The sequence below is a fragment of the Halichoerus grypus genome, chromosome 6 (assembly GCF_964656455.1).
Source record: "Halichoerus grypus chromosome 6, mHalGry1.hap1.1, whole genome shotgun sequence".
Lineage (NCBI taxonomy): Eukaryota > Metazoa > Chordata > Mammalia > Carnivora > Phocidae > Halichoerus > Halichoerus grypus.
The window spans coordinates 168,873,483-168,900,803 of record NC_135717.1 but is presented as its reverse complement, the minus strand read 5'-3'; the positions used below and the strand labels follow the sequence as shown (position 1 = coordinate 168,900,803).

General features: G+C 53.8%; 1 protein-coding gene across 13 annotated transcripts in view; it reads right to left on the bottom strand.

Moving 5' to 3' along the window:
• The window catches only part of POLR2F (RNA polymerase II, I and III subunit F), a 75,410-nt gene that overhangs the window by 14,193 nt on the left and 33,896 nt on the right, over positions 1-27,321 (bottom strand). For 11 of the 13 annotated variants that reach the window (XR_013449350.1, XR_013449351.1, XM_078076602.1 and 8 more), the window contains exon 2: positions 3,739-3,985. The exons of the other annotated variants lie outside the window; for them this stretch is intronic. Coding sequence is in view for 9 of the 11 variants with exons in the window: in XM_078076602.1 (XP_077932728.1) it covers positions 3,739-3,935 (197 nt within the window). In the remaining 2 variants the exon portion in view is untranslated. The remainder of the gene's footprint in view (positions 1-3,738; positions 3,986-27,321) is intronic. 13 annotated transcript variants of the gene reach the window in all.

Here is a 27,321-nt window from a genome sequence, read left to right as displayed (position 1 = left end):
AGGTTTAGCCATAATTGGTGCCCAGTCAATGTTCTTTGACTGAATGGAAGGGGGTTGAATCAAGGCCCTGCAACCAGGCTAAACCTGGGGCCCTGGGAAACCCGGAATCCATTCCCCTGCCTCAGGACAGAAACACACCAAAGCCCCCCTGCCATCCCAGCCTGCTTGGGGTCTCCAAGAGAATGGGGTGCCCATGGAGGACAGACTGGTGGCTGCCTTCAGGGGTGGCAAAAACAGAAACCAACTCAAAATGCCTGGTCACCTGGAACCTAATCCCTTCCTTCCCTGTTCAGCCTTTTGAACTCCTCTTCATCCTTCAAAGCCCAACCCAGATGCTGCTTCTGCCAAGAGGTCTTGCCTAGATAATAGTCCTCCATTCCCCCTCACTCTGCTGCTTCGTACACACTTTGATGGTCACAATCGTGGCACTGGGTGGTGCTTATCTGTCTGTGTGTCCATTGCCCCAGCAGACCACAGCCAACTGAGGCAAGAAAGGCCCTTATTTAAGGCTGAGTCCTCTGCCTGGTGCCGCACAGGCTTAGGAACTACTTGTTGAATGGACTCGGATTGACTCCATCACTGTCTTGGGTAAGTCATCCCTTGTCCCTGGGCCTCAATTTCCCTCTGTATAAACTAGACTTGAATGAGGTAATCTCCAAAGACCTTTCACATTCTAGGATTCTGTGAATAGGGGCCCTCCCTCTCCCCAACAGTCTCTAACCTTCAAATCTCCCTCCTTAACCTCCCAGCCTTCCTCGGCAGCCTTCACCCCCCACATACACACCCAACAGACCACACCACTCACGCTTCAGATCCCCGAACTCCATTTTCCTGGGCACTCTTTCCTCTCGGACTTTAGGTTCCTCTGAAAGGACAGAGGCCTTGCCCACCCACCCCCGCCCTGCCCCCAGGCCAGGCATGCAGTCAGCACCCATAAGTGCCCATCAAGGGTTGCGATGGAGCGAGCAGTCAGGGCCTGCAGAGCCTTTGGTGAGTCTCAGAGTCCCTGTTCAGACAGGCCCAGAGTCGCCTGCCCATCGCAGCGGGGCTCCCCCTCAACCCCCCTGGGCAAACAGCCACATCTCACTTTCTGCCTGTGTTGCTCCAGCCTTCAGAGGATCTGTATGTTCGGGAGTCTGTGCGGGGTAGAGGGCTGCCCCTTCCTCTCGATCCCACACAGAGAATTCTGGGTGAAGATGCAGCCACTGTCCTCTCTCAGTCTCTGCCTTCTCCTTCATCTCCTGAGCACCCCAAGACAGACGTGCGCAGGCCAAGCCACACACGGGCACACCCGGGCACGGATGCGTGTGCGTGCAGAAGCGTGCACACTACACACACACAGAGGGTCGTGAAGCCCGTATCAGTCGCCCTGTGACATGTGGAGCCCTGGGAGGTGTCGCTCGTGCCCTCGGGTTTGTTGACTGCAAGGGAACCACGTGACATTGTTGGAAGGGGCTCCGAAGCCCTTGTTGGTGGTCCTGAAATCCAAGGACCAAAGGTCATGCTCACACCTGTGGCAGCGGGACAGCAAGCAGCCCTGGTCTCCCACCCTGGCTGGCCTCGTCCTTCTAAGGAACCCAAGCCACTCACAGCTCCTTCGTGGGGCGACACCCTGCCATTCAACCTCAGTGTCTCACCATCTCTCACGCGCACACAGGGCAGGGGCATCGCCCAGGGATGGAAGGAACAGAGCAAGCTGCAGGAGGACATCAGAAGGAGAATCCAGTGTCTGTTAGTCTATTCCAGAAGGCTCCAGGGAGCAGGTGGCTCTTGCATGATTCAGATACAACGATTTAGAGCGAGGACTCTCATGCCTCCTCCCCTGGGAGCCAGATGATCTTTAGCAAAACCTCAACCTCTCTGTGTCTCAGTTTCCCCACCTGTAGAACAGTGGTAGGTAATAGTGCCTACCTTATAAAGGTGTTACAACCAGGTGAGTGAACAGATGTCACCCTGCAGGGTCTGGCATGCAGTAAGCAGCGCCGCTGCTGTTCTGAATACAGACGAGGGGTGTCCAGCCCTGTATGCTCCTTTCCTGAGCATGGACGGCTGTGCACTCACCCTGTGCTGGGTGCTGGGAAGACACCCAAGGCCCCTGCCCTCAGTAAGCCCATGAACATGGGGGGAAAGTGCAGACAGAGGGAGAGCAGGACCCCGTGCATGTGTGTGGATGTGTGTGCAGACGTGGGCTCTCTGGATTTGTTGGGGGAGACAGACAGGACAGTTGAGGGGCCCAGCCCCGATGGAGGAGGATGGGGAGCTAGGAGAGGCCCCCAGAAGAGGAGAGGTGTGTCCTCAGAACAGCCAAGAGTGAGAGAAGGGAGTTCGAGGGGAAGGAATGGCCTGAGCGCACGGGAGGATGGTGAACTGTGACCCAGGAGGGCGTAATGCTGGATCTGCCAGTTTCAGGACCTTCACCGCCAACAAGGAAGCTGCTACCAAGCCCCGGCCCCCTCATTATGCACCAGGCAGGACGAAGCACCTACTCCTCACACGTCTGCACCCACAGCCTTGTCCCCGTGCAGCCACTCCCGTAGGTGCCGCCTCCTCTAAGAAATACAAGAACCTCAGGTGCTTTACTATAATCAGTAGCACCTCTCTGTTCCTCCAGGGTGGGGGTGCCCTGAGACCCACACATGGTTGGAACACAGCAGAGACTAGCTGAATGAATGAACGAATGAACAAATGAACGCATGAATGAATGGATGGAATTACTGCCACATCCCCCCTGGACACTAGTGATTCACCTGATGACTGACACCATCCCACACCCCGTGACTACCCCCCATAACCCAGGAGCTCTGGCACACACCCAGCCAGGCCATCACCACCCTGGCGAGCCTCGTAGAGAGCTGCTCTCTCCGGGCATGCCCCCTCCCCATCCATCTATCCATCCCCCCACCCACGCACACTTTCCCTCTCGCCTGGGGCAGCTGGTGGGAGGGTGGGGGCTGGGGTGGGGCAGGACCAGAGGGGCCTCAGAGGCAGCAGGGCAGGGGGTTGGGGGAGGCTGGGAAAGTCCAGGCTGTCTCTCCTGGGGGGCGGTGGGCGGCGTGGCGGGGCGCTCACAGGGATGAGGGAGGGAGGAGGGTCGCCGGCCCGGTACAGCTGCGGTCCCCTCCCCAGCAGCCTGCCCGGGTGCAGAAAGGCCTCTTTGTTCTCCGCCTTTAAAGGGTAAGAGAAACACTTATGCATGGCAAATTAGCCCAAAAATGTATTTCTCTAAAACACCCAATTGTCTCACCAGGCCTGCAGCTGCAGGGAAGTTCCAGGGAGTCGGGGGAGGGGGAGGCTTTGGGGTGACCCTGGGGGACAGGGAGAGGCGGCGGGGAAAGAGGGGCCATCTCGCCTTCCCGCCTCTGCTCTCAGAATTTCACAGGTGCAGGAGGGCACAGCTGGGGAGGGCCCCGGGGTCGGGAAGATGACCCCTGGTGTTACAGAAAGGGAAACTGAGGCCCAGAGAGGCGGCAGGACGACGGCAGAGTGAGCGCTGGCTGGCTACAGAGAAAGGGCTGATCCCAGCTCTCTTGGGTGCTTTCATCTGCACCCACTGCCTTGTCCTTGCTGAAGGGGGAGGGGTCCTGGTGCCCCAAGGTCATCCAAGTCAGCTGCCCTGGGCATAAAGGAGAGAGAAGGAAGTGGGGTGGCCCTGCTCACAAGCTGCCCCCTGCGAGTTTCAGTGCCCAGGAGGATGGACAAGGGCACCGATGAAGCCCCACCTCCTCCCCAGCTTGGTACCTCTGAAGGCCGACATGCCTGGGGGGCGACGGGAGGATGCAGGCAGAGGCACCCGAAGGGAGTCCTCCACCAAAGCCTTCTCCCAGGAGCAGCGGGAGAGGTCCCTTAGGCAGGGGACTGAACCAAACACATGTGCGTGGCGCTTCCATTCCGGGCGCATTCTCCAGGAGCCAGTGCGGTGTAGGCCTCAGGAGCATCTCTGGGCCCCCAAAGGTGAATCCGAGACAGCCCTGTCCCCACGGAGCTCCTAGTCCCACAGGGAAGACAGAAGAGTAAATAACAAGTATCATGACAGTCCCACGGAGAGGTGAGTTCCAAACAGAGTGACGTAAACACGGAGGACAGGGTACTGGGGGGTGGCTCCCAAGAAGAGCCCCCAGGCTGGGCCCTGAGAGGGAGGGGGAATGTTCCAGGCAGCGGAACAGCACGAGGACACAACAGGGGCTTCTGAGACCACCCCTCGACATCAGAATTCGGAGTCACTGACTTAAAAGAATTCCTTGAGCATCTTCAGAATTCCAGCCCATGTAGGAGATAAGGAGAAGGAGCAGACGTGGTCCTGACCCTGGGGGTATTGCCAACTGGACGCAGTGAGTTTATGACACAGAAAAACCACTGAGCTACCACAAAAAGTGCCAAAAGGAGTTAGGGCCCTGGGCCCCACCAGCTCCTGTGAGACCATCAGCTCCGTAGGCTCAGTTTGTACATCTGTATAATGGGGTGATGATACCCACCCTGGAAGACTGTCACGAGGAGAAGTGGAAAGAGCCAACACCCACTGTCTGACACCCTGGAGATTCTCAGTAAATGTTAGTTCTGGTCCCCCAGAGAAGTCTGGAAATGAGACAGATGGGAGAACAGGGTTGAAGGGAGACCGTGTGAGTGTTGTGTGCTGTGACTGCATGCATAGGTATGTGTATGAGTGTGGGCGTTGTGAGTGTGTGCAAGCAGGAGGGGGCGAGTTGTGCGTGTGTGTGAGTGCACGTGTGTGGGGGTGTATGCTGTGAATGAGTGTGTGCGTGCATGAGAATGGGTGTGTTGTGCATGTGTGCAAGTACATGTGTGAGTGCGTGAATGCATGAGTGCATATGTGCGTGTGTGAACACATGAGTGTGTGAATGAGTGTGTGTGCATGTGTCTGCAGTGAAGGGATCGCTTATGGAATGTTTTTTTTTTTTTTGGGAAAGGGAATTGAGCTAAACCTCAAAATGTGCAATGCATGAAGAGGTCAAGCACCCTGGAGAATGTGCTCACAAGTGGCTGGAGGGACTGGAAAGGAGACCAGGGACCTCCAAGGGGCCAGGAGACACCAAGAAGAGACAAACGCGCTGTGAGGTGGAGGCCTCAGCTCGACCTGGCCTCCCCACGTCCAAGGTGGCACCTGTAGTGGAGTCAGACTCCGGGGAGAAGTCCTACCTAGTGCTCCTCCCACACTTATCGGAGGATCTTCGTGGCCTCCTCTTCCCTCCAGGAGAAACCCAGATTCATCATCTGGGTCAGCCACGCCCTCCAGGGGCTGGTCCCTGCCGCGCTCTCCCTGCTTCTCTCCCGCTCTCCCTGCTTCTCTCCCGCTCTCCCTGCTTCTCTCCCGCTCTCCCTGCTTCTCTCCCGCTCTCCCTGCTTCTCTCCCGCTCTCCTTGCTTCTCTCCCACTCTCCCTGCTTCTCTCCCACTCTCCCTGCTTCTCTCCTGCTGCTTGCCTCCTCCATGCCCCCTCCTCAGCCAGACCAAATCACCTGCTCAGCTGCACCACCTTCCCTCCACCCTCTGTGCTTTGCCTTCCACGCTGAGTCCGGGGAATTCTGAGACAGCCACCAAGTCATCCCCCCACGTGTCCCTCCCCTTCCCTTCCTGCAGCCCCATGGCGTCTCGTGCTCTCATATACGGCTCTGACAGTCCTCACGACCCGCTGTAGTTTACAAAACCGTGATCACTAGACCCCAAGCCATGGGAGAACTTGTTAAAAACTTCTCTCTATAAAAGGCACCAGGAAGGGAAAGCAGGGACTGGAAGAGGTATTTGTACACCTGTGTTCATAGCAGCATCACTCCCAATAGCTACCAGGTGCAAAGGACCCAAGCGCCCAGCGACAGGTGAATGGATAAACCAAATGTGTATACAGACAATGGGGTATCACTCAGCCATAAAATGGAAAGGAATTCTGACACCTGCCACACCACGGACGAACCTTGGAGACCTACGCTCAGCGAAAGGAGCCAGACACAAAAAGACAAATACCGTATGATTCCACTCAGATGAGGTATCTAGAGCAGTTAAACTCAGAGAGACAAAAGAGAACAGTAGTTGCCAGGGGCTGCAGCGGGGGGCAGAACAGGGAGTCAGTGTTCAACGGGCACAGAGTTTCAGTTTGGGAAGATGAGAAAGTTCTGGAGTTGGACGGCGGTGCTGGTTGCACAATGCCGTGAATGTGCTTGATGCTCCTGAACTTGATTAAAACAGTAAATGTGGGCGCCTGGGTGGCTCAGTTGGTTAAGCGACTGCCTTTGGCTCAGGTCATGATCCTGGAGTCCCGGGATCGAGTCCCACATCGGGCTCCCTGCTCAGCAGGGAGTCTGCTTCTCCCTCTGACCCTCCTCCCTCTCGTGCTCTCTCTCATTCTCTCTCTCGCAAATAAAATAAAAAAAAAAAACAGTAAATGTCATGTTGTGTCGATTTTACCGCTGGGGGGAAAAGGCACCAGACATACTTTTTTGAGGAAATTCTTTTTAGATTTTAAGAAAGTTTTGTTTTCTGCGGACCTGGCTGCATAGACATCACCAACTTCTTTCAGACAGATGCCACGTCTCCTTCTTCATGTCCCAGGCCCAGCGCTGGGGGTGAGTGGGACAGAGGCACGATGACAAATGGTGTTGCTCTGACTAGGTTCCCCCAGGGCCTTCCTGCCCTCTGGGGTAACCCCTCAGCACCTCCAACTTCAGACCAGGAATGTTCTGAGAGGGGTGGGGTATCCCCGGGGGAAGCACACAAGGACCCAGGGAGGTGCGAAAAGAAGATGTCAGCATTTCTTTCCATGTTTATTCTTACCTTCATTATTTTGAAACTTCTACCTGACAAGTGTATTTAATATTGTAGTACTTGTATGTAACTTGTAAATAGGCAAACAGATATGCCTCGAGATCTGATTTAGGAACTAACTAGACTCTGAGAAACTCTTTTTTATATCCTTCACTATCCAAAACTCAGGAACCACACATATTTCACTGATGGCCTCAGGAACCAAACCCTGGCGTCTGATTCTTGCCATCCAGATTCGGGAGCCAAATGAACTCTGATGTGAGGAATATTTGTACGTAGTTTGGGACTTTTGTGCCCATGTGTCCGAGTTAGCTGCTTAGACCACGGGAGGAGTAAAGTCTTATGACCCCACTTAACAGATGGGACAAGTGAGGCAATCATGTGCATGCAGCTCCCAGGAGACAGAGGCCAGCACCCCGCTTTTACAGGTGATGAAACGAGGCTCAGAGGGGTCTGTGAGCTTCTCCAGGTTACGGGGCTAGAAAGCGTCAGAGCCAAGACTCAACGCCCCTCGGTCTAACCCCACAACTGCGCTATTTCTACCGGAGAGGCTCTCGCCAAACCATGAGGAAGAGCTTGGCAAAGGCGGCCCCATGGCCAAATTCCCTCTTTGTCAGCAAGTTCAGGGCCGCCCCCCACAACACACACACACCACACCTGGCCAGTTCCTCCTTATCTACACACCTTAGTTCAAGGTCCCTTTCTGCAGCCCGGGGCTCCCCTAGCCCAGCCTTCCCCCAGGCGGCAGAGGGCTCCCTGAGGCCCCTCCTCTGTGGCCTGGTACACAGTAGGGCTAAGCGCATGGTCGCGAGTGCAGGGCAGGACCAACACACACCAAGGAGCCCTCACTTGGCCACACGTGCGGGTCGGGACTCAGGCCCCTTCTGGCGCTGACACCCTACAATGACCCCGACTCCTGCGTTTGTGAATATGCAGCCAACCTGCAGACCAGAAGGAACCCCAAGGGGTGGGAGATGCTGAGAGGAAGAGGAGGAGAACACAGAGCGACACAGAGGATGGGGGTAGAGACTTCTAAGGGGCATCTTCCCCCCCTTTAGCCCCTGGATGGTGACAGCAGGAAAGAACCAGGAAAACAAAACAGGGGCAAGGGGCCTGCAGGAAGGGGGTAGCAGGAATCCTGCAAATCTGGTTGCTGAAGACCAAGGTTGCAGGGGGGTCCCCCCAACATGATGAGGGGGTGCCACCTTCCTCCCTGACAGTGGCCTGACTTCAGCTGGTGCCCCCGCTCTGTGCCCACAGTGGCCCTCCCACAGGTCCCCCTCTCTGCTTGCCTGGGACTGCTCTACTTCCCAGGGCAGGTTCCTGGGGACAGCATCAGTGTTAGCTGTGCTTGAGCCATCTGGGAGGGAAGGTGTGTGGTTACGACCCCCAAGCCGGGAGTCCCCCTTCCCCATCGCCTCCTGAAGAAGTCCCTGGTGAGGAACAGTTCCAGAGAGGGCTGTCCCTGCATGTCTCCTGCTGCCAGGCAGTGGGTCACAGGCTCTCAGCTGATGGGTCATCCAGGGCTCAGATGCCAGTCATGTGGGATGGCCAGGACCTTCAGGGGATGCAGAGGCTGGGGGCTAAAGAAGGGGCACCAGCAGCTCAGGGGACAGAGGGATGGAGAGGACGAAGCCTGGCGTCATCCTGCCCCCATCCTGCCCCTGCCCCCAGCCAGACACGTGCCCCTAAACACATGTGCAGTCATCAGCTCACCCCCAGACACAAGTCCATCCACACAGCCACGCCCACAGTCACCTTCCCAGCACACACATGTCCACACACACGTTCACGTGTCACCATACAAAGCATGTCTGCACGGGAGGAAGGGCCAGATGCCCCCAAGATCGCTCTTTCTCTCCTGTTCTACCCTCCTCCATCTCATCCCACCCCCGAGAATCTGTTGGCAAGCCCCAGACCAGTGGCCTGGTTCTCACGCCCCCTAGAAAGTCAGGATTTCACCTGCCCAGGCCATCCTGGTCCTTCAGGGGCCAACCTGTCCCCTGTGTCCAACCCCCAGTCCCTCTCACACACAGCACTGCCTAGAGACAGGACCCCCTCCTCTTCATCCCCTCCCTGCTGTGCTCTCCTGGCACACCCCAATGCTGCCAGGTCTGCGGCAGACTTCCAGAGATTGGAGTCGGCCAAGAAAACCTCGGTGGACTGAGCTACTAGGGAGCAAGATGCAAAAAATGCACATTCGGGAGGTCAGCTCCAGCCCAGGTCAATGAACAGTCAAAGACAGAGCCGCATACTGAGTCCCGACCCACATCACAGTTGAGCCTTGACCCCAGCCCAGCCACAGATGGAGGCTTGACCCTAGCTACACATTGTCTGTCAAACCTGGGTGATAGCCTAAGCCTTGACCCCAGCCCGGACCTAAGGCCTGACCCTGACCCCAGCCTGCAGCCTGATCCTAAACCCAAAATGAATGCTTATAGGCCTTGATCTTGGCCACAGATTGGACCCTGATCCTGACCCCAAAAATACACAACCGGGTTACAGCCTGGGCCCTGACCCCATACTGAGCCATTACCCTAATTCCTGAATAAACCATCTCTGACACTGTCTATAAACTGAGCCCTGTTCCAAACCTAGACAACCCTAATCCTGATCCCAGACTGAACCTTTATCCTAGCCCAAGCCCTGATCTTGACCCCAAACGGAGCCCTTACCCTCTTCCTGAATAAACTTCTACCATAGGTACAGTCTGAGCCCGGACACTGGCCCCAGTCTGAGTGCTAGTCCTGATCACAGCCTGAGCCCGAGCCCGAGCCCGAAGCCCATCTTCTCAAAATACTCTGGCTTTATTCACACGAGGAATGCTCCTCACTCCTTTCGCAAGCACAGAAAGCCCTAGCTGAAGTCTGAGGGGATCTGGAGAACTTTCCACGCAATCCACGTGACGGCCTTTGCCACGTGGCAGGCGGGACCCTATCATTCCCTTTTTATAGGTGAGGAAACGGGTTCTCAGGGAGGCTTAACTTGTTCCACGGGGTTCCAGCGAATAGTCCCGGAACCAGAAAGTAGAAGCTACAGGGAGACAGATTTTAGGAAGAAGTTTCCCAGTCCGGGCTGGGCAAGGACAGAAGGAGCCATGTGCAGAGAGTGGCTCTCCAGGTCAGTGGAGGTGTGCCAGCAGAGGTGGGTGACTCTTTGCCTGGCGCTCCAGAGAGGTCTACGGGAAGTGGCAGGGACAGGGCCACGAACCCCGAGGGCTCTGCCCGCTCTGAGATGTCCAGGGCGCGTCGTGCCTCATTCAGGTGCCCTGTGCTCTTCCCCCTCAACCCAGCCGCCCGGAGTGGAAGGGCCCCAGAGTCCTGCCGTCTGGTGAGGGAGAGACCCACCCCAGCCAGGTGGGACCAGAGCTCCATCCTCCCCTGCTCAGGGTCCTCTCACTGCAACCCCCTCGCTGTCCGGACTAGACCTAAATGGGAGGTGAGACCCGCCTTGCCGAGTTGGCACCAGGCACTGTCACTCTGGGAGCTGTGCTGGGCCCTGTGTCCAGGGTGCGTGAGTCCCCGCTCTGCCCCAGGCTCAGAAGTATAGACCCAGAACTGGGGAGGACACGCCACCATCGCCAAAATGCCAGAAAAGCCTCTCTCCCCCAACACCCCCATTTGGCAGAGCTTGGACACCAAGACCCAGAGAGGCTAAGCGGCCTGCCTTGGGTGGCACAGCCAGGCGGGGGCGCATCGGGAGGCGGGCCCCAGACCCCGGCACCTGCCCCACTCTGGCACGGCCCCACAGATGCCCAAGGAGGGCTGGAGGGTGGTGGGGGGACCTGGTGCCAGGCGGCAGAGGCTGGGGTGGGGGGCTGATGGCCCCTCGCGCGGCCGCCCCCTCCCCCCCCATCGCCCGCACCCCGGCCTGGCTCGGAGCACCCGACTGCCCAGCTGCCCGCACATCCGCCCAGGCCCAGACATCAATCCACACCAGGGCCCTCGCTCCCTCTTTCTTTTCTGCCCTCCTCTTCCCTCCCCAGCTCACGTCTTTTTTTTCTCCTCTCTCTCTTCCAACATGTCATTACAGTAGAAACAAAAAGCGCGGGAACAATGCGGGCATTGACAGCGGGCCCCCTCCCGGCCCCCTCCCCCCGCGGTGCGTGCCAGCACTCTTTCCACCCGCCCAGGGCTGGAACCGCTGCCAAAGGAGCCCTGCTCATAAACAAGAGGAACCAGATAAACCAGGAACACAATAGAGGGATTTGTTGCACTTAGAATGGTGGGAACAATGTCAACGTCGCGCGCAGCTGCTTCTAAGCCCCCACCCCACCAAGTCCTGCCAAGCAGCCCCCTCGCCCCCAGCCCCTCTGATTTATGAAAGGTCAGAGGGCATCATGGCTAAAGGGCCCCTTCCTCGCATCCCTCATCCCTTGTTAACCCTTCGGACACAATGGTCCCTTCTCTGGGCGGTGGCGGTGGGGGCGGGTGTCATGCGTCGCACTTCCTGGAGCATCCCGGGGCCAGCTGGTGGTGGCGCAGAGGGAGGAGCCCGCTCCAAGATGCCTCAGGCCTGGGGCTTCGTCCCTCCGCAGCGAAGGCCTCGTGGCCGGAGGCCTTCTTAGTGACCCCCCAAGGGTGGGCCAGCGCCCACAACTAAGTCTACAGACTGGAACCCAGGCTGCGGCCCGAGCTGTGCGTTCAGGCCAGAGATTCACTGATGCTCCCGTGGCTGCTCAGTCCCTCGCTAGATGCCGGGCTGTGGGGATGAGCAACACGTGGTCCCTGGTTCGGGGGAGCTCGGGGGATGGGTGTGTGGGAGCCCGGGCAGAGGGCCTGACGCCGCTGGTGCGGGGCAGGTGGTGGGAAGGATGGTGGGGACAGTTCTGGGGGCAGGTGGCACAAGCAGAAAAGCAGGACAGGCAGTTCCCGCAGAAGAGGGGGTCGGGCCCCCTCCCCACCTCACCACGAAGTCTTCATGACTAAAATGAGGATAATGGGACTCACAGGTACTTGGGAAGATGAACTGCTACAAGTAAGGTACTTAGAGCCTGGCACACAGTTGGGTTTGAGAGCTATGGCCGTTGTTATTATTATTGTGGTGGTGGAGCTTCAAGCCCACCTGGGGACTCCCCTCTGGTCACACAGCATTTCCAGAGCCAGGATTCCAACCCAGGTTCCATCCTCCAAATCCAGGGCTCTTTCTTGCCTGGGACAGACGCCCAAAACTAGGAATCTGGGACTGAGCGACAGAGGAGTGCTAACCCCCCTGTTTGGGGGCTGATCCCAAAATCGGCTTTAGACTGTCTTCCCTCCTCAAAAAAGAAAATCACATGAAATCCTCTGAGTCTTTTCCCGTTTAAGCCCAACTGGAAGAAGGAAGATGCAGAGGAAAGTCTCCTGTCACCCACCTCAGCAGGGGCCCCCTGACAACATTCTGACTCCCACCACCTGCAAACCATCCCCATCATCCCTGCTGAGGCCCCAGGCCCCTTCTGTGGGCACCGACTCTCTCTCCAGCAAAGGAAAGTCAGCTTTCATAATAATCACCAAACTCCAATCTTTTAGGAAGTCCTATTAACTTTATCTTCAAAACACATCCAGAATGTCCAATCTCACTTTTTTTCTACTTTATACTGGAAATCCTAGCCAGTGCAGTAAAGCAAGAAAATGAAATAAAAGGCACACAGATTGGAAAGGAAGCAACACTATCTTTATAGCACAGGCAACATAATCATCTATATAGAAAATCCTCCTTAATCTACAAAAAAAACTACCGTAAAAAATAAGTGAGTTTAGCAAGGTTGCAAGATACAATTAAATAAATGAATAAATACAAAAAAAAATCAATTCTATTTCTGTATACTAGCCAAAACAATCAGAAATTTAAAATTGTTACATCTCATTTAAAATAAAACCACAGCTTAACAATAAATAAAACTACAAAATGTGAAACACTTAAGAATAAATTTGGATTACAAACGCATGACATAATGACGCTGGGGAGGGGGGAAGAAAGGACCCAACCTAGGTAACTTTGCACAGTGGTGTTTGACTAGTTACTGTAAAGCTAGACGCAAAGACGGTGCACGAATACTGTACTTTGGCATATGTGTTTCCCACAAGGCATGGCTTAGCAACTCCGAGGCCATTTTACATATATACTAAATGTGAACAAATAGGTAAATACCCTGTAGATAATGAGAGCCAGGTTTCTCACTGTCAGAGAAAGAAGTCACAAATAAGCAATGGGGAGAGGCTAGAATAGACCCCGTGGAGCTGGAGGTGGGGCTTCATTGCCTTCTCCTTGATCGTGAGCCAGACTCAGGGACTTGCTTCCAACAGAGTAAGAAAAGGGAATATAGTATCTTTCCAGTGGAGGACTCTGGCAAACACCACCTGAACCAAGTAAGTGGTCAAGGTTGACGCCAGAAGGAAGGCGTCTCAATATCATGTACCCCCTAATATGTTGCAGTGAGAAGGGTAAATCCTCTATGTGGTGCTCTTCCCCCAAATCCATACCTTCAGTCTAGTGATGAGGAAACACTAGAAAAACCCAAACTGAGGGACAGTCTATAAAATGCCTGACCCATACTCTTCAAAAATGTCAAGGTCACGAAACATAAGGAAAGACGACTGAGGAACTGTCACAGATGGGAGGAGTCTAAGGATGACAAATGAGTGCAATTCGGGAGCCTGGCTTGGATCCTGGGACAAAAAAAGAACATTAGAGGAAGCTGGGTGAAGGGTATACAGGGACTCTTTGTACTGTCCTTACAACCCTTCTGTCAGTCTAAAATTATGTCAAACTAAAAAGTAAAAAAAAAATAGGCCTATCACTTAATATAGCATAAAAATACAAATACTTAGGGATAAATTGGACAAAAGATGAAACCCATAAAACACTGCTGAGAGAAATTAAGGAAGACATCAATCAATGGAGAGATGAAACCCGTTTCTTGATTGAAAGGCAATATTGTTAAGATATCAGTTCTCCCCCAAATTGTTCTATGGATTGAATCCTATCCCAATAAGAATTCCAGCAAGCTATTTTGGAGACATTGACAAGCTGATTTTAAAATTTACATGAATGGTGAGCATTGAGTAATGTATGGAATTATCACATCACTATGTTGGACACCTAAGACTAATAGAACATTGTATGTCAACTATACTTCGATAACAAATTTAAAAATAAAAATAAATAAAATTTGGGGCGCCTGGGTAGCTCAGTTGGTTAAGCGTCCAACTCTTGATTTCAGCTCAGGTCGTGAGATCAACCCCTGTCAGGCTCTGTGCTCAGTGCAAAGTCTACTCGAGATTCTCCGTCTCCCTCTGTCCCCCCATCCTGGTCACACATACTCTCTCTCTGTCAAATAAATAAATTAAATCTTTTTAAAAAAAGATTTAATTTATTTATTTGACAGAGAGAGACACAGCGAGAGCAGGAACACAAGCAGGGAGAGTAGGAGAGGGAGAAGCAGGCTTCCCGCTGAGCAGGGAGCCCGATGTGGGGCTCGATCCCAGGACCCTGGGATCATGACCTGAGCCGAAGGCAGACGCTTAACGACTGAGTCACCCAGGCACCCCTAAAAAAAATTTTTTTAAATAAAATTTACAGGGAAATGCCAAGCATCAAGAATAGCCAAAGCAATTTTGAAAAAGAATAAAGTCAGAAGAATTACAGTATCTGATCTCAAGACTTATGATAAGGCTATAATAATTAAGACAGTATGCTATTGGCATAAAGACAGACATATAGATCAATGGAAAAGTAGAGGGGCACCTGAAGGGCACCTAAGGGGTGACTGACTGGCTCAGTCGGTTAGGCGTCTGCCTTCAGCTCAAGTCATGATCCCAGGGTCAAGCCCCACATAGGGCTCCCTGCTCAGCAGGGAGTCTGCTTCTCCCTCTCCCTCTGCCCCTTCCCCAACCCGTGCTTGTGCTCTCTCTCTCTCCCACTCTCTGTCAAATAAATAAATAAAATAAATAAAATCTTTTTCTAAAAAAATGTAGAGAGCCCATCGGGTCCAAGCTGAGCCCAGAGTCTGCTTGGGACTCTCTTTCCCTCTGCCCCTCCCCCACTGCTCACTCTCCCTCCCCTCCCCTCTCTCTCAAATAAATAATAAATCTTAAAAAAAAAAAAACTTTAGAAGAAAATAGAAAATCTTGGGGGCCCTAGCTAGGCAGGGATTCCCTAGATATAACATTAAATGCACAACATAAAAGAACAAGTTGATAAATCAGACTTCATCAGAATTTTAAAAATTTGCTCTTCAAAAGACACAAGTAAGAGAATGAAAAGACTAGCCAAAGACTAGGAGAAAATATTTGCCAAGTGTCTATTTAATAAAGGACTGTAATCAGAATACATGAAGAATTCTCAATACTCAGTAAGAACACAATCCAGTTTTTTAAATGGGCAAAAAATGTGAAGAGACACTTCACCAAAGAAGATATGCAGATGGCAAAGAAGCCCGTGAAAGGATGCTCAGGATGACTGGTCATCGGGGAAATGCAAATTAAAACCACTATTCATCTATCAGACGGCTATCATTCCAAAGACTGACCCTACCAAGTGTTGTCCAGCCTGTGGAGGAAGCAGGCTCTCATGTGCTACTGGTGGGAATGGAAAATGGTACAACCCCTTTGGAGAAGAGTGTGATGGTTTCTTAAAAGGTTAAATACACACCTACCATCCAGCCCAGCCATTGCACACCTAAGCACGGACCTGCAGAAATGAAAGCACATGTCCACACAACGACTTGGACATGAATGTTCACAGCAGCTTTATTTAGGAATAGCCTAAATCTGGAAACAACCCAAACGTCCAGCAACAGGCGAATGGATAAACAAATTGTGGTCTATCTGTACGATGGAATATTCATCGGTAGTAAGAAGGATAAACTACCAACACACACAATGACATGGATCAATCTCAGAACAAGTCTTCTGAATGAAAGAAGACAAACCAAAAAGGACTGTCTACTGTACGATTCCATCTAGCTGCAACTCCAGAAAATGCGAATTAATCTACAGTGATGGAGAGCAGGTCAGTGGTTGCCTGGGGAAGGGGTGGGGGCGCAGGGAGGGATGAGCAAAGGGCAGGAGGGAAGTTTTGGGGGTGATGGATATGTTCATTCTCTTGATTGCAGTGATGGTTAAAGATGTGTCAACACTCAACAAAATGCACATCTTAAATATGCACGGTTTATCGTATGTCAACTATACTCAACACAACCAGGTACTTCTTGCCGTCACACTGGGGCCACCTGGGGCCACCACCCACATCACCTATGCTCTACCTCAGTGGCTTCTCCTCCCTGATCTCCCTTGATCACTGCTCCTGTCCCTTGATCATTCCAGGCATGCTCCCACCTTAGGGCTCCTTCTGTGTGGAATGTTCTTTCCCAGATACTCCTATGCTTCATTGCTTGAGCAACCTCAGGCCTTCACCCCGTGGCACCTTCTCAGTGAGGCCTGCCTTAATCACTGCACTTAAAACTGTGAGCCACGATTCTCTCTAGTCCCGACACCCCTTTCCCTGCTCAACTCCCCCCTGCCCCCATATCACACCAAATAAAATCAACTTCCTTTGGGTTTTGTTCGTTTTCCTCAACTGGAATTTGCACTTTTGTTATAATTCAATATTGTAGTCCGGGGGCCCTAGGTAGGTGTTCATAAATGTTGTTAAAGGAATGTTTAATTCATACTAGGCACTGTTCTGAGTGCTTTACATAGATCACAGAATGGCCCCCAGAAGTGGTGCTATAATTCTGCCCACTTTACAGATGGGAGAACTGAGACATGGAGAGATTTAAGCATGCCCAAGGTTATTCCAGACCCTGTGCTCTTAACCAGCATGCTCTGTCATCTCCCCAGTGCTTGGGTCCCCTGATCACAGCTTCTGATCACACCTGGCATCTCCAACCGGATTGGTCCTGGCAGGCCCCCTATCCCGATTCCAGAGGTTGAACTACATCTTATAACAGCAACAATAACCCTTCCTAGTTTCCTCTAGGTGTTCTCTCTGCCTTGGTCCAAAAGGCATGTGAGGAAGAGAAGGGTACATAAAATACAAATGGCTTCTTTCAAAAGGGGGCAGGGGAGGGGCGCCTGGGTGGCTCTGTCGGCTGAGTGTTAGACTCTTGGTTTCAGCGCAGGCCATGATCTCGGGGTCCTGGGATCGAGCCCTGTGTTGGGCTCCCTGCTCAGCGGGGAGTCTGCTTCTCCCTCTCCCTCTGCCCCTCCCCACTCGTGCTCTGTCTTTCTCAAATAAACAAAATCTTTAAAGGGAGGGGGAGGGGAGTTAAAGGTGGGAAGACAAGGGGAAAGATGGGCAGGGTCCCAGAGTGGACAATACACAGACCACACTCATTCTGTGTGGAGCTCAAGTCCTGCCGACAGGCCCCAGGGCAGCCCGAGGTCCCATGATTCCCAGTGTCCTCAGGACGGAAATCGGCCATGGCTATGACTAGTCATAGTTCCTTCCCTCCCTCCGGCATTCATTTATTCACTATCCATGATCAGCAAGTGTTTACAAGGGCCTGCTGCGTGGGGCCCACACCAGGCACAATCAGGACAGAGTGCCTCGGGCCCACCTCCCTAGGAAGGACAACCCCCGGGAGCATTGCTCCCACCTTCATCTTGCAGATATGGAAGCAGGTCTTGGAGGCTCGGAGGCTGCTCCTTGGTTTGAGCCCAGCCTGACGCCCTCCGTTGGCCACCAGATTCTCCAGCTTCCTCCTACTTCGGGTGCCTCCAGAGCTGCAGTCTCCCATGGCTCCTGCACCCCACAGCACCTCCTCTGAGCCGGGGCCTTCCTGTTTCTGGCTCATCCTCACAGGTCAGGGCTGCTGTCCCTGAACATAACTCCCTGCAGCTGGGTGCCCCATCCTGCTGGCCCACCCCTCTGCCCTGTCGCTGAGTCTGCTCCCTCCTCCCCCGCCCACTGCCCTCAGTAGCCTCCACTCCCCAGCTGCAGTCCTGCTGTCAGGAGACCCAGTGAGGAGGGGGCCGGGGGGGCCGGAGACGCAGTCCCTGATCTCCAGGGGCTCCCACAGCTCCCTGCAGGCTCCCAGGGTGCCCGGCACTGTGTGCAGGACCTCAAGTCAGGAATCAGGGTCAAGTTTCCATGCAGCGGCTCACCACAGGGGACTTCAGGCACAGCCTTCACCCTCTTTGGACCTTTTGGTTTTATTCACTGAGAAATGGAGCACTTATAACCAGTAAAATCGGGTTCCTTTCAGATTTTGTGAGCCTGCAGGTTCCCAGAACACATTGAAGACAGGTGCAGGGTGCACCCCGGGAGCTCCAACGGGGATCCCAAGTCAGCCCACTGCCCTCTCCGCTGAGTTGAAGGTGCCTAAGTTGGGACTGGAGTAAGAGGGCGTCAGCTCCAAGTGGACAAGGACAGATCTGGCTCACTCTGCTCTGTATACAAATGCCATGGCACCTGTCCTGTGCTCTGTAAATAGTTGTTGGATGAACGGCCAGAGGAGTACAGCTGGAAGAGGGATAGGCGGCTGCGGTCAGCTAGCGCTGATCACTCTGACCCTCTGACCCTGCAAATAATCCTAATGTCCCTTGGGCGCGTGCGGAGCCACCCCCATGCCCACTCACTGCCTTCTCTAACTGGCTCACTACCCTCCCTGGACGCCACCTGTCCATCTAGACCAGTGCTTCAGCTTACTGGAGGGAAGGACAAACTATTTTTTTTTTAAACCCAAGGACACCTGGGTAGCTCAGTCGGTTGGGTGTCCGCCTTCGACTCGGGTCATGATCCCAGAGTCCTGGGAATGAGTCCCGCATTGGGCTCCTTGCTTGGCAGAAAGCCTGCTTCTCCCTCTGCCTGATGCTCCCCCTGCTTGTGTGCTCTCTCGCTCTTGCACTCTCTCTCTCTGGTAAATAAATAAATAAATAAATAAATAAATAAATAAATAAATAAAAATATTTTTAAAAAATAAAATAAACCCAATCCTTTGTGGGCCAATACTTTTGTAAATTACAATAAAAATAAATGACTAAAAACCGATCACTCCCTTGGAAACTGCAGCTATGGCAGATTGTTACAGGAGTGTCCAAGGGCTGTACCTATCCCTTGAGGGAAGGCACCCGCCCGTAGACCTCACTTGCAGGAACGTTGCTCTGAATTTCCTCATTTCAGTGACAGTATCACCTGTCCCATCCCCACTGTGCCTGACAACCCCTCACCCTGCCACCTACACAGACCAATTGGTCATGAACTTCTTTCCATCCTAATGTCTCACTGGTGGGACCCATCATCTGTGGCACCCCAGGCCAGAATCTCACTCTCCCACCTTCGGTCTTGGCCCCCAACCCTATCCAGGGTGAGCTTGCAAATGCTCTGAAGTGTGTCTTATATGTACTGAAATCCTTTGTGGTTCCCCTTCAGGACTTGGGCTCTGGAACCTAACATTGCCTCCATAAGCTGGACTTGCACACACACACACACACACCCCTGCCCCATCTCTTCCTACGCCCTCCCCACAAGCCTGGGATCCACACGGACCACTGGTCTGCACACTGTGCACATCAGGACTGTCTCCTGCTGGGAACACACTGGCCCCAGCTCCTCTTCAGTCAGCTCTGTCCTCCCCACGCTCTCAGTCCCAGCTATTCCTCCCTCAGAAACCTTCCAGGAAGACCTGTAGGCTTCCTACCTCCATCCTCCACGCTCCAGCAGCCCCTCTCCCAGCCACTTATGAAAAAGTGGGGGCCCCGCCTGGCACTGTTACCAGTTATGCACAAGAACGTGCTCTCCCCCCACAGACCCTCTAAGCGAGTGCGCATACATCTTCATCCTCCCCTGCAGACGTGGGTGCCCACTCATAGCCATCTTCCATTTTAAATGCAAGACTCTTAATCATCAACAGCTCTGTGAAGTGGTCTATTAGCCTCTTTCATTGACAGTGGAGATCTGAAACATTAAGGGACTCACTCAAAGCCACACACCCACTGAGTGTCAGAATTGGGATTCTAACTCAGTTCTGTTGGCCTCGGGAGTTCAAATATTTAAATAGCTACACTGTATATTTGTCTGCTGATGGTAAAGGCACATCGAGCAAACACAGAGAGTCAGCGCTTGCTGACTATGATACAACAAAATTACATTTAGGCCAAAAGCATTAAAAATGATGAGAATGTGGACTTTATAAAGCTAAACATTATAAAGAGATTTTAAAATATAAATACTTATGCACCAAATAATAGCATCAACAACCATAAGGCAGAAACCACAGGAAATTTGAGGAGAATTGAAGCATGTGGGGAATAGGAGCCTTGGATCGTCTTCTCACAGATGAAATGAGCAAAAGAATCTAGAATCGTTGGCTGACCGTGAAGCTGCCGTAAACCCAATACTCAGATATGTACTCAGATGTACCCCAAACATCTATCCCGTTCTCCACCTAGAGACAAGTTCATATACTATGCATTTCACAGCTCAGGCAGACACATTCAGATGCACACGCTTAGGGATAAAAATTTGAAACATTTTCACCAAACTGTTACCACTCTCTGGACAATGATATTAGGAGTTTTACTTTCTTCTTTTTGTTTCTCTGTGTTTTTAATTTGTCTACAATAAATGTATGTCACTTATATGCTTTCCAACATTGTTTTTTTCAGTGCAGAGCAGAGAGGATTCTGGTTAGTTGGAAGTTCAAATGATGCAGACTTCAGAACAGGGAAGCCTGCCTTTCATCTCTCCCTGCATGAGGAAGGTGATGAAGATTCATCCAGAAGACACATCACGGAATGTGCAGAGCCCACAGTGAGCACTCAGGGAACTGTACTGTGTTGGTATTCCCACCCGCCTCCAGGTCTTTCACTCCAGCCACTGCCTGGTTCTTGAGCCTCTCCTCCTCCTTTCTCCCCTCTGACCCTGTCCTAGACCAGGTCCCACCATCTTTCACCAGGATTAATATCTCAGCCTCCTAACTGGCCTCCCTGCCTCCAGTCTCTCCCAGCACCTCCCTCTCTCCAAGGCCAGCATGCATCTCCCATAATGCTTTGAGAGTGAACTTCATTATTTTTTTTTAAGTTTTTATTTATTTATTTATTTGACAGAGAGAGAGACAGGGAGAGAGGGAACACAAGCAGGGGGAGTGTGAGAGGGAGAAGCAGGCTCCCCGCTGAGCAGGGAGCCCAACACAGGACTCAATCCCAGGACTCTGGGATCGTGACATAAGCCAAAAGCAGACACTTAAGGACTGAGCCACCCAGTCGCCCCGAGAATGAACTTAAAAAAAAAAAAAGTCTGATCATGTTGCCACACTTCCTCCTTCTTAAAGTTTCTCCATGGCTTCTCATTGTCCTTAGGATAAAGTCCCCTGCCAACCTCTCTAGTGTCACTCTGACCCCTCCCCTGTTCTCCATACCCTAAGTCCAAAATAGCTTGCATTCCAAATATCTTGCGCTCCTTCCAAATTCCCCATATGCTTTATTTTCCCTGAACCTTTGTTCATATATCTTCTTCTTCCTCAATTACCATTAGGCCACTTTTCCCTCTGTTCAGACCCTTCTCTCTAAGGTTTGACCCAAATATCCCCTCCATCGGGAAGCCCTCCTTGATTGCTCCAGCACAGTTCCCTTTGCTGAGCACCCTCAGCACTTGGTGCACAGGATCATTTCCTAAGACCCTTGTAAGTCCCAGACTGACCTCACATCATATCAATCATATTAAAAAGTACCCATATCGGGGTGCCTGGATGGCTCAGTCAGTTAAGTGTCCGACTCTTGATTTCCTCTGCCCCTACTAGCCATCTTGCTCTCTCTCTCCCTAAAATAAATAAATAAATAAAATCTTAAAAAGAAAAAGAAAAAGTACCTATATCACTTATTAAAAATACTTGTTTGGCTATAAACAAATTTTTAAAGATTTTTGTGATTTTTTTTCATTTGAAATTTTGTTTAATTTCTATTTTGCTGGGTTTTTTGCTTATTTTGCAGCTAGTGCTTTTGTGTTTAGTTCTCAAACATATTTGTGGGGTGACAAAAAGCCTCTAGGCCCTGAGCCCTGAGCTCCCCCTGCCAAAGGTTAAGAAGACTGCACCCAGAGCTGACCACTGTTGGGTGTAGTAAATTAGGCGTTTATCCACCTATCTCCTCTGAGGGACCACGGGACCTCAAGAATCAGAATCTGCCTCCTCTCTGTGCCCCTGGTGGCCAAGAGCCAGCCAGCACAGAGTAGCACTCAGGCACTGCCCATAAAATGAATACGTTCATGACTTCCCCTAAAAATCTTTCTTCTCTATGAATCTAATAAATTGCAACTCGTATTTATTTCTGTATCTGTCAATTGTGTCTCTATAAAATATTTCTTTTTTTTTAAAGATTTTATTTATTTATTTATTTATTTGAGAGAGCACAAGTGGGCAGAGGGGCAGAGGGGGAGGGAGCAGACTCCCTGCTGAGTAGGGAGCCTGATGCGGGGCGCGATCCCAGGATCCTGGGATCCTGACCTGAGCCCAAGGCAGACGCTTAACCAACTGAGCGACCCAGGTGCCCCTCTATAAAATATTTCTATACTTTATCCAAAGATCTCTGCTCACATCACACTGTTTAAATGTCCAAAGCGTACACAGTCAGGAGCCCACATGTTACCTCTCCTGAGCCTCATGACAACTTCATGAAGTAGATCCTGTTATCACCGTTTAACAGAGAACAACACTGAGGCTCAGAGTAGAGAACTAGCCTGCAAGTAAGAGACTGCGGAGTGAGGAAGTGAACGAAGGACTGTCCCGTTCCCGGTCCCCCAGCTCCCCTCAACACCCCTCTCCTGCCACCCACAGGTCCCACCGCCAGCCATCACTCCCAGCCTGCTCCTCGTCCCATTCCTCGGCTTCCGGGCAAGATGTGGACCTATCCTGCGCCCAAACGCGCCATCCTGCCAGCAGCAGGGCTGTCTCCACACCATCGCACCATTCAGTCCCACCAACCTACCATGTGCCAAGCCCAGTGCAGAGAACCAGAGCTAAAACGAAGAATGCCAAGGTCACCTGGCCACGAGCTCCTGAACTGCAGGGACCAAGCCCAGAGCAGAGAGACAGCAGGGCCCTCACCAGCCATCCTCTACCTGGAGGATGGTGGAGAATGTCGCTTTCGTGCACACGCCCCCTCTCAAGCCAGCCAGGGAAGCCCTGGCCTGCCCCATCTCTCACCCATGTTGAGTCTGTTCCCCTGAGCACAGAGACAGGCCTGGCCCACCTGCCACCCTCTTCCCAGGGCCTCTCCAGAGGATCGGCACATTCACGAGGGGCCCCAAATGGACCGTCCTCAAAACTCCCCAAAGGTAGAGCACTTTTCAATTGGCAAAAGGCTCCACCTGCTTTCCTTCCTTCGATCCTGTCCCCATCCCACCTACGGGAAAGGAATCCTCCAGGTCCACTTGGCTCCTCGAGGCAGAGTTTGGGCTGGGACCCTGGAGTCCCTCAGAAAGGCCCCTCTCCTTCCTAAAACTCAGCTCCCCATCTGTGCTATAAGGGGGTTCAGCTGGACAACCCCTGAGATCCCTTTGGGCTTCAATATGCCCAGGGTCCACCATGGAAAGGAAGGCTGGCCCCGTGACAGAGGAGGGCACTAAGGCCCCGAGGTTTCCAGGACCCCGACTGGTGGTGCACGGTGGCCGAACAGTGTGCACAGTGTCCCGGAACTGCACTGTCAGGGAGAAAGGCGCCACCTCCCACCAGGATCGGCAGGAGGAGCCACCCGGTGTGGAAGCAATGCTGGCATGAGGGGGTTTGGGAGCCGGGAGGCTCACCCCCACCAAAACCAGCCATGGGATTCCTAAAATCCACCTGAGCGGGCACAGGCTGCCAGGCATGGATTCAGACAGCCCAATGGTACGCATGGTATGCCTCTCAGCCCAGGGCTGGTGGCAGCGCCCAGACCTCCAGTAACAATGAGCAACACAATAAAAATAGCAGCACACTCAGTGGTTCGCGTGCCCGTTACCTTCCCTCCCCACAAAGCTGCTCATCTCATTTTACAGATGAGAACGCCTGGCTCTTGCTCTGCCCTAGCTCACACAGGCAGGAAGTAGGGCACCCTGCTCTGACCGCCCCAAAGCCCTCATCCTTCGACCCACCCCATCGCCCCGGTTCTGTCTGTCCCCCAAGGTGGAGGCGTGTTGCCGCTCAGTGGCCTGGGAGGGCCTCGGTGGGCCAGGGTCAGGGCAGAGGGCTGAGAGGGAGATGACCCAGGGGCAGGCGAGTGCCCGCCAGGGGCCTCAGCCAGCACGTCTGCAAAACCAGGAATTTGACCAAGAGCTTCGCCAAGGCCCTTCCTCAGGCTGTGATATTCCTGTGTCTCCAGAGGCCTGCAGACCTCCCCAGCAGGCCGCTGCTGAGGCTGACGCCTGTGGGGGGCTGCGCCCCTGTGGGGGCCGACATGCTCCAGTGCCTCCCACGTGCCGGCAGCTGATGGTGTCTATGGTCCCTTGGCAGGAGTGTGTCAGAGCTGGACCTGGAGCCAAGCCACAGACCTGGGGACAGAGGGTACAACTCAGGAGCCTGAGCTGGTACTCCACAGTGCCAGCCTCAGGGCCGTTCCTAAGGGAACAGCAAGGACCCCTAAGCAAAGATAGGACAGACTAGGGGCACCCAGAAGAGCAGGCCCGTCGGCCCGCCCCGACAGGCCCATAGCCTGGGCTGGGCTCCAGGCCTCAGGGGAGACAGTCACATGGTGGTGGAGGGTGTCGCCATCCTGGGAAAGAGGGAAGACACAAGGAGGAGACCCTTGGTGAAGGAATGACAGGAGGGGGTCCCCATCCCAAGTAGGAACAGGGGTCCATCTGTGATGAAAAGCAGACCTCCAATCTTAGGGCCGTGGGCCCACCAGGGCGGGCTCCCATTACCAGCCGGACCCTGATGCCCTTCCTTTGACATGTCTGCCTCGGGCCTCTCCCCGCGCCACCCCCACCAGCAACTCTTTCTCTCTCTCTCTCTCTTGCATTCCTCTGGGAGCTGATCAGGGCTTGAATGACACCCCAGATGACTCTTTGCTATTAATTCCCACACACAGAATGGGCCCCTTGTTCTCCTCTCCCGGAGGAATAGCCGTGGCCAAAGCCATCCCAAGAGTTCCTGACTTAACCCTTCTCCCGGCTGCTCCTCCACACGTCCCCACACCCAGGGCCACGGGGCCAGCAGGAGGTGGGATGCAGAGAGGGAGTCTGGGAAAAATAGGGACTCCTCCAGCCCAGAGCTGCTGGAATGAAATCCCCAGGATGGGACAGCAGGACCACCCAAAACTCCCCAGGGATTCTGACCCTGGCTGCTCGCCTGAGGCTCTCAGCCAGGCCCTGGTGGCCAGAAGGTCTCGCCACCAAAGTGCGGGAGGCCCCGGGCCTACAGCCTCGCCAGCCTGAGGCCTCTGGCCCCCTGGGAGGACCCTTCAGGGGCTAGCTGGTGGGCTTGGGCTCTCAGCCCTACCTGGCCCTGAGGGGGTTAACAGGACTGGAGGCAGCAGTCACCTGTCCAGGCAGGTCACTGATGAGAGACAAGAGGTGCATGGCCTTTGGAGTCTGGAAACAGAGGAGGAACTGGTCTGTTAAGTCAAAGCACACCATCCCTTCTTTGCCGGCCCCCGCCCCTCCAACTTAGACAATGGGAGTGAGAAGAGCTTCAGAGGCCATCTAGGCCAGCCCCTCCCTGCTCAGATGGGGAAACTGAGGCCCTGAGAGGGGGGCAGCATGGCCTCCATCCCTCCGCAAGTCCGTGGCACAGCCTGGGACCCAGATCCCTAGCTTCTAAATCAAGACACTTTCTCCTCCATCCCCTCCTTTTCCATATTCCACCTTCTCCCTCCCTGCCACTGACCCAGTTCTGCAAGCCTGCTGTGTGACCTTGAGCCCATCACCTTGGCTCTCTGGGTGGTGGAGAGCTCGTGCTTGAAGGGAACATAAACACCTGTTCTATGGTCAGCATCAGCCACCTCGGCCTCCTGCCCCAGGACAAGGTACAAATCCTTCCATCTGCAGCTCAGTGAGGACCACCCCAGAAAGACTTGAACCCATCCTCCCACCTTGCCTCTTCCCATCACGGACAGTGCTGTGGGAACTCAGGGAGAAGACCCCAGAGGCAGTGGCAGTTAAGCTGAGAAGAGGAAGAGGGAGGTGGGGTGCAGGGCACAGGCCCGAGGGAGCAGCAGTGCGGCCAGCACGTGGAGGTGGCCAGGGCAGGACGGCCTGGGGAGCGGCAAGCTGAACCGTGGACTGGAGCAAGGCTGGGGTGGGAGGGGAGGGGCCTGGAAGGTCAGGACAGGCAGCCCTCGGTGCTCAGCCCCAAGAGCTGCTCTGCAATCACGTGCTCACATCTTGGTTGCTCTAACTTGTCACCTCTGCCATTTCTCTCGCTTTCCTGGGGCCCTCCACCCCCTGGCAGCCTCCCCAGATTTCCAGGTAGACAGGGCCAGGGCAGGTGAAGGATGGCCAGGGGAGCCGGGGGGGGGGGGGGGGGGGGGGGGGGAGAGGGGGAGGGGGGAAGGGCGAAGACAGAGAAATTTGTGGAGAGAGAGAGAGCGCGAGAGAGATGGAGGCCTTGAGAGCAGAGCCCAGGGCTGGAGACAGAGGGAGAGCAAGGACAGAGACAGCCAGCCAGGGGCAGAGTGGGCCAGAAAAGGAAGGACGCTGAGAGACAGAAGCAACTGGCTGTGGGGTCAAAATGACAAAGCCTCCTGGAGACAGGAGGCTGCAGACAGAAAGAGGAGGGAGAGGAAGCAATGGGCAGAGAGAAGGAAATCGGGCGGAGAGGACAAGAGGCAGAGCCAGGCGTGGAAAAGAAGACCGAAGGCAAAGGTCAGGAGGAAGATGCGGGGGCCGAGGAGGAGGGCGGAAGGGGGCCCTGCCAGGCAGGTACCAGCAGCCCCCTCGCAGCACCCCGCTCGCCAGGCACGCGCACACGGCGCTCCCGCAGCATGCAGAAGGAGGGCCGGGAGCTCAGCACACAGCAGCGGGGAGGGCACCACGAAGCCCAGAGGGATGACCTGCCCCAGAGGCGGGCGTTTTGAGGCTGGGGAGGGGGACTTAGAGACCATCTATTCCAGTAGTTTCCCGACCAGCTGCACCATAGTCACAGCGGAGCTTTTAAAAAGAGATTCCCGGGGCGCCTGGGTGGCTCAATCGGTTAAGCGTCTGCCTTCATCTCAGGTCATGATCCCAGGGTCCTGGGATTGAGCCCCATGTCCGGCTCTGGCTCAGCAGGGAGCCTGCTTCTCCCTCTCCCTCTGCCTCTCCTGCTAATGCTTTCTCTCTCTCTCTCTGTGTATCTCTGTGTCTCGAATGAATAAATAAAATCTTAAAAAAAAAAAAAAGAGAGATTCCCACCTAAATCCGTGACTGGGAAGCCTGCAGACCCACGTGGCCCCGGGGTTAACCAGGCGAACAGATGAGGGGGCCACTGATGGCCGCCACGCAAGGTTTCCTGGCAAAGCCAGGGAGGCCTCCCAGGTCCCAGCCCCGGGGCTGCACACGGGAAGGGGCGAAGTGGGCAGTGCCCCCTCTCTTTCACTCCGTCCCTCTAGCCTCAAGGCCAGGGCCCAGTTCTTTGGGGGCTGCCAGGTCAGTCACCATCCTGAGGCCCAGA